The sequence below is a fragment of the Trifolium pratense genome, linkage group LG2, assembly GCF_020283565.1.
Source record: "Trifolium pratense cultivar HEN17-A07 linkage group LG2, ARS_RC_1.1, whole genome shotgun sequence".
NCBI lineage: Eukaryota > Viridiplantae > Streptophyta > Magnoliopsida > Fabales > Fabaceae > Trifolium > Trifolium pratense.
Window position 1 is genome coordinate 55,871,914 of NC_060060.1, and position 7,983 is coordinate 55,879,896.

At 32.4% G+C, this 7,983-nt stretch overlaps 1 protein-coding gene across 1 annotated transcript; it reads left to right on the forward strand.

Moving 5' to 3' along the window:
- Window positions 1-4,856: 4,856 nt before the first annotated feature.
- Window positions 4,857-7,692, forward strand: LOC123906958 (amino acid permease 3-like). Its single transcript, XM_045956990.1, has 6 exons — window positions 4,857-5,545; window positions 5,638-5,871; window positions 5,981-6,074; window positions 6,187-6,401; window positions 6,554-6,687; window positions 6,882-7,692. The coding sequence occupies exons 1-6, from the start codon at window positions 5,437-5,439 to the stop codon at window positions 7,536-7,538; spliced, it is 1,443 nt and encodes a 480-aa protein (XP_045812946.1). The 5' UTR covers window positions 4,857-5,436; the 3' UTR covers window positions 7,539-7,692.
- Window positions 7,693-7,983: the final 291 nt, after the last annotated feature.

Genomic DNA, 7,983 nt, shown 5'->3' on the forward strand with positions numbered 1-7,983 from the left:
AAAGGTGTTTGGTAACAATTTTTTATTTACTAGCTTATAGTTTTTTTCCAGATATTATTTGAAGTAGCGTTTGAGCTTATAACTTATAGTTTTTCACCTTTTAATTATTCCAATTTTAATCTTATTAATTTTATTTTTTATTTTTCTAATAAAAAACTACTCACTCACAGAAATAACTACCTACTCACATAAAATAACCATATACTTTTATGTCATTTTATGATTACAAAAACTAAATTTACCGAAAACTTTAATTTGATTTTACTAACTTTTCAGCTATCAGCTAACTTATAATTTATTTTTACGGGAATATATGTATTCTATCAAAGTATGCCCAAGTGTATGGTACTAAAATGTAAATTTTTTTTATTTTTTTTACATAAATTAGTTATTCTTCAAAATATCGCACTGTGCTTAGACCATCTCCAATGGTGTAGTACCTATTAGGTACTTATGATACTTATTAAGTATTACCATTGGAGTACCACCAATTTGAGTACCTATTAGGTACCACTTCTAAAATAAGAACTCTCTCTCTCTCTCTCCTCTTGGACCCATCTTATTTTTCATTAAAATATTCTTCTCATGGGACCCACTTTATTTTATATATTCAATTTGAATTAATGAGTATTTATTAAAAAACACAATTTTTTTTGGTACATCACAAAAGCACAATTTTTGAAATTACGTAATGTTATTTTAAATTATTTTTTAATTGTGTAATTCTTAAAATTATGTAATGTTATTTTAAATTATTTTTTAATTGTGTAATTCTTAAAATTTGGCAATATTATTTTAAATTAAATTTCGAATTTTAATTATTTTTTCAAATTATAAAAAAAAAATAGTACATACTAATTTTGTAATTTTATCATTCAATCAATTTATATTATAAAATAGATAATTAAATAATAAGTTATTGTAATGATGTGAGGTTATTGATGTGACCCATTTTAGAACTTTTTAAGAAGTGCTCCATTGGAGGGGTTGAGTACCTATTAGATACTATTATTAAAAAAATAATAAATTAGTGATGTGTCCATGTGAAACCCATTTAAATACTCAAAATTGGAGTGTTTCATTGTGGATGCTCTTAGGTTCGTATTTTACTACTCCTCCACTCACACAAATATCGAAGTCATTTTCATCTTTACTTCAATTCTAGAAGTGTTTAAGTGATCAAATCCATTAGACATATAATGTAGGAGAAGAATTGGAAGAAGTGTCGCAAATTCAATTTTTTAATCATATAAAAATTGTGTTTCAAAAAAAAAATTTCATATAAAAATTGTATTATTATTATTATTATTATTATTATTATTATTATTATTATTATTATTATTATTATTATTATTATTATTATTATTATTAAAGTGATAGTTGACAAACTTTATATTATTATTAGCATTATTATTCTATTGTCAAAAAAATTATTATTATTCTTCTGAATGTAGTTTCCCACCTTACGTGTTATTATCCAAGACCAAATTGATTGATAGAACTAATTCCTATTCCACAAGAGGATTTATCCCAATCCTCTGCATTTCAAAATAAACCACACATTTTTATATTCATATATATGATCTTTAGAGTTTAAAATTCAAAATTGTATAAAAATAGAGCGTCGAACAATTAGAACGTTCTTTGATGCATTTTGTTTTTTTGACCGTAGAAAGATTCGGTTCCTGCATGGCCAAGAATGGTGTTATTGGAGATAAAGGAATATTACCACTTTTTTGATAGATTTAATGTCAATTGGTTAAATTTTTTTTTCTCTATAAAATTATAAAATTTTGTTTTTTATCCTTAAAAAAAAGTGACATGTGTTCCCATGAGCTTAACTCAATTTGCAAAGAACATCGCATTTTATAAGTAGGGACCGGGATTCGAACCCCGTGCACTCCACTTATCCACTTTAAGTGTGTAATTTTTTTTCTAATATTGTTTAGAATACTATAAATAGTTTTTTTAAACTCTCTTATGTTAAAATATACACTTTAGTCCATTTTAACATAAATAAATATTAATTGTGATAACAATTAACTTTGAGCAACTATTTTGAGTCAAAAAACTTAAAGTCATCATTTTAAAAAAATAATTTTCCTTTCTTTGAAAATTTTATTATTTTAGAATATAAAATAGTTTCTTTTAATCGACTTTAGTAATTTATCCGAAATTTGTATTTTATTTTGTATAGTTTCATAATTTATAACAATATTTAACATTATATGCTCTTTCTTTCTTTTGGTGATCGTGTAGTTCTGCTTAAATTCGTTCTGACCTCTCTGCCTGTCTATGCTATTTTTTTCTTTAAAGCTCCCTCAGGTACTATTTCTTCTATCGAATCTATTTTGATTAAATTTTTTTGGGGGAGGAGTGAGGATTCTAGGAAAATATCTTGGATTAACTGGAAAACTATTTTTTTACGTAAGGAGTACGAAGGTTTGGGGGTTAGACAGTTGAAGGAGTTTAACTTAGCCCTGTTAGGCAAGTGGTACTGGAGGATGCTAGTGGATAGAGAGGGTTTGTGGTTCCGAGTGTTGGCAGGTCGTTACGGGGTTGAGAGAGGCAGACTGTGTAAGGGTGGAGCGCGTGGGTCGACATGGTGGAGGGAGTTGGCGCGTATTCGGGATGGTGGAGGTGAGGCAGCGGGAGGGTGGTTCAGAGAGTATGTTTCGAGAAAGGTGGGGGATGGGTCCGATACTTTCTTTTGTATTGATCCCTGGGTTAGGGATGGCAAAAAAACTCAAACCCGAGAGACCCACCCGAACCCAAACCCAAGTCAACGGGCGAAACCCGATTTGACTGGGTTTGGGTTTGGGTTCGGGTGACACCCGATAATATGGGTGTGGGTTTGGTATCAGTCAAACCCACACCCGAAACCCATATACCCACCCGAAATATTTTATAATTACCTAATTACCCCCATAATCTCCCTCAATTTCCTTGGAAGACCTTAAATTTTAGTTATAATTTAATTTCTTGAAAGTCTATATTGTAATTTCTTGAAAGTCTATGTTTGAATTTCCTTGGAAGACCTTAATTTTAGTTGTAATTTAATTCAAAGTCTATGTTGGAATTTAATTTCTTAAATTTGCAAATTATTTTCAAATTTGTTGCGGGTTTGGATTTGGGTGAAAAAAACCCGAACCCAATGGGTGTGGGCGTGGGTGTTGTTTTGCCACCCGAACAGCCTTTGGGTTTGGGTTTGGGTTTGGGTGATGATTTCGGGTGTGGGTTTGGTAAGTGTCAAACCCGCACCCATGGGCGCCCGTTGCCATCCCTACCCTGGGTGGATGGGACCTCTTTGCGGGAGCGGTTTGGGCGACTGTTTGATCTGGCAGAAAACAAATCGGCCACGGTGGCTGAGATGTTTATGCATGGATGGGGGGTTGAAGGGGAGGCGTGGGTGTGGAGGCGTCAGTTGAGGGCGTCGGAGGAGGAGATGTTGGGGGAATGTCAGGCTTTACTTTTTACCCTCTCTTTGCAGGATCATGTTTCCGATAGGTGGCAGTGGCAGTCTGACCTGGATGATGGTTATATTGTTCGTGGAGCATATCAGATTTTGACGATGCAGTTACTTTGGATGTTGCGTCAGGTCTTATTTGGCACCGTCAGGTTCCTTTGAAGGTTTCTATCTGTGCTTGGCGACTCTTGCGGGACAGGTTACCTACCAAAGCAAACCTGGTTACTCGAGGGATCTTATCTGAGGCGGCCCATCATTGTGTTTCTCGCTGCGGAGGGGTTAAGTCCGCTCAGCACTTTTTCCTTTCCTGCAGCACTTTTGCTGCCCTTTGGTCTCTTGTCAGCTCCTGGATTGGCTCTTCTCTGGTGACTGCTCAGACTCTTTCTGATTACTTTGTTCAGTTTACAGGTTCAGCAGGGGGTCTTCGAGCACTACGTTCTTTCATGTAGCTTATATGGCTTGTTGTTGTGTGGGTTGTATGGACCGAAAGAAATCACAGATTGTTCAGAGGCTCAGCAAACTCAGTGCATCATATGTCTGGGCCTTGTATAGTTTCTTTTGGTTCTTGTATTTTTATACTCTAGTGTAACATTATCTGGTCGTTCTTGTCACGTCTTGTGTTGAGAAGACTTTTTGTTTATATATATATATATATATATATATATATATATATATATATATATATATATATATATATATATATATATATATATATATATATATATATATATATATATATATATATATATATCATTTTGGCTTGTTCAAACAAAAAAAATTATATGTGTGAGTATAAAAATATATGCATTAGAATTTTAACTTATGCGCTTATTTATTATGAGACAGAATTTAAAAATAAGTAAGTTAGTTGAAAGAGTTAAACACTCATAATATGATAAACCAATGCTTAAATTTTGATCGAAAGAAACACCTACATTAAGTGTCTGACACGTCTAGTTGCTAGGAATTCTAGCTCAAGTGAAGTGTTCGAGATTCGAACTCCAACTTCTATATATATATATATTTATATATTATGATGTTCCTACAAACTAGGGTTCGTTTGAATTAGCTTATTTTTGAGCTTATGCAATATAACTTAGGTTTTATGCTATTTTATAAGTTTACACTAGTGAAAATTGTATTTTTCTAAACTATTTTATCATAAATTACCTTGACAAACTTATAATAATACATAAACATTTGCATAAGTTGTTTGCATAAGCTCAAAAATAAGTTAATCCAAACGGGCCCATGAAAATTTCATTTTTAATTTTTTTTCAAATCTATTCATGCTTTTCTTTTATCTTTAATTATAATATCTTTATTAATTAACTTATTAATTAGCTTCAAGTTGTTTTCTAAATAAAAAAGTTCAAATCTTATTTCTTACACCATTCTTTCTCTATTCTCTACCACCACTTATACAATTAATTGCTGCACTCATAAATCACCTGTCAATAGAAGAAGATGCTACACAAGAGAATCCAAATACAAAAAAATAATTGTTTCTCTTTCTCCTTTAGTATTATATATAACACCCTACACCATTTTCTTTCATTGCATAAACTAATTGCACGTTTATTCAACTCATCAAATATAATAAGCACAAGAGTCTCCAAAACATCAACACACACACACACACAACACCTTCCTTAGTTGACTTCCATCATCACCATTTTCACCTGTACTTCCTAACTCTATAGTTTTTGTTGACTTTTTTTGTTTGTTTGTGTTTTTTCATGTTGTGTCATGTGTGGTGGAACACTTTGTATCATAGATTAAACTTTCTTATTACATGTTAATTAATTTCTGCCTCATAATATGTCATAGTTAACCATCTTTATACTCCATCTCTTTGGTCTTCACTAAATTCAACAATCAAATTTTTTTCTCACATTAGTTATTAGAAATTTTTATAAATATTGGCTAATTAACTTTGGTTAATTAGTCTTTTGTCATCATAACAAAAAATGGTTGAGAGGAATGGTAGCAAGAATCATAACCAAACATTTGATGTCTCAATTGATCAACAAAGAGATTCTAAGCATTTCGACGATGATGGTCGTGTCAAAAGAACCGGTAATTAATTAATAATATTTTTTTTTTATCTTTCTGTGTTCTCAGTTGAGTTAGACTCAATCCAAATTCTAATACGTTGCTTAAAATCGTAGGAACTGCATGGACGGCAAGTGCACATGTAATAACAGCTGTGATTGGTTCTGGAGTGTTGTCTCTTGCTTGGGCTATTGCTCAACTTGGATGGATTGCTGGTCCTATTGTCATGATTCTCTTTGCCTGGGTTACTTACTACACCTCCATTCTTCTTTGTGAATGTTATCGTAACGGCGACCCTATCAATGGCAAGAGAAACTATACTTATATGGATGCTGTTCATTCAAATCTTGGTAAATTCTATATTCAAATTCACCCACCTAGCCAAACATCTTATTAGAATCTTATTAGAGTTTGAAATTTTTAATCTTGTTTTTGTGTTTATTATATATGTTTGTTAAGGTGGTATTCAAGTTCAATTATGTGGGCTAGTTCAGTATCTCAATCTTGTTGGAGTTGCAATTGGATACACTATAGCATCTGCCATAAGCATGATGTAAGTTTTATTGTGATCTTTATGATTATCTATGAAGCACAGACACAGATACGACACTGACACCTGCTTCATACATGGTCTAATTGGGTTTGGTTAATTATGTATGAAACAGGGCAATTGAAAGGTCAAATTGTTTCCACAGGAGTGGAGGAAAAGATCCATGTCACATGAACAGCAATATTTATATGATTTCATTTGGTTTAGTGCAAATTGTATTCTCTCAAATTCCAGATTTTGATCAACTATGGTGGCTATCTATTTTAGCTGCTGTTATGTCCTTTACATACTCCACAATTGGTCTAGGCCTTGGTATTGGAAAAGTTATAGGTATATATGCTTCGACCGCGACTGCCCGTCTGGGCGCCTTTTTCTGTCACTAATAATTCTACTCACATGTTTATTAGAATATTTTCTTTGCTTTTATTACCTATATTTGGACAAAAATTAAACTCAAATTTGTAATTTTAATAATTTAATAGAACACAAAAAGATTGATGGAACCATGACTGGGGTAGATGATGTGACAAAACCTCAAAAAATTTGGGGGAGTTTGCAAGCTCTTGGTGACATAGCCTTTGCTTACTCTTACTCCATGATCCTTATAGAAATTCAGGTATTAATTTATTTTGCTATTTTTCATTTTTTTTAAGACTTGTATTTATTTTGCTATTTTAAGTACCATATTGAAAAAAGATATTGTACGGAAAGAAATTTTAAAGAATGATAATTATTTCCTTACAAATTAGTTTTGTAAAGTTGAGTTAGATTAAATCGAAACTTTAAGAATGATATTATATTATGATACAGGATACGGTAAAAGCACCACCTCCAACCGAGGCGAAAACAATGAAGAAGGCTACAATAATAAGTGTTGTAGTGACAACATTTTTCTACATGCTTTGCGGCTGTTTTGGATATGCCGCGTTTGGAAATTCAAGTCCGGGAAACCTTTTAACCGGTTTTGGATTCTATAACCCATTTTGGCTACTTGACATAGCCAATGCTGCCATAGTTATTCACCTTATTGGTGCATACCAAGTTTACTGCCAACCCCTTTATGCTTTCGTCGAAAATTACACGTCAAAAAGATTCCCAGACAGTGATTTTGTGAATAAAATCATAAAAGTTCCAATCCCTGGTTTCCGAGCATACGAACTCAACCTATTCAGATTGGTTTGGAGGACGATTTTTGTGATATTAACAACTTTAGTATCGATGCTCCTTCCATTCTTCAATGATATTGTTGGACTTCTTGGTGCGCTCGGATTTTGGCCTCTTACCGTTTATTTTCCAGTGGAGATGTACATAATTCAAAAGAGAATACCGAAGTGGAGCTCGAAATGGATTTGTCTTCAATTGCTTAGTGTTGCTTGTCTTATAATCTCTATAGCTTCTGCAGTTGGTTCTATTGCTGGGATTATTCTTGATCTTAAAGTTTATAAGCCATTCAAAACTGTCTATTGATTCAATATTGTTACTACACTAACTTTGTGTATGATCAGTATATGATTTGGGACTTTATGAGATGCGATTTCTGTTGCAACTTGTGTAAAGGGAGAAATATTGTACACAACTATTAAGACTTTATTTTATTAAAAGGGAAAATATTTATATTGTATGGGTTCAATTGTATAATTATATTTAAAGTTTATTATAAGTTTAACCTTGAACATGAACCTTTTTTTTTTGTCAATCAGCAGTCTAGTGGTTATAATTTCACCTTTTAACATGAATAAGTAAAAGTACCAGAGTTAGAACCTCGACCCCTGCATATTACATGCACCGTCTCTGCCAACTGAACTTGCTTAAGGGGTCAATTTTGAACGTAAACTTGAAATGTTTTCTTTGTGTTTATCCTTCCTTCATTCCCAATGCAATATGGAATAAATGAAAACAAAATTATAGACTC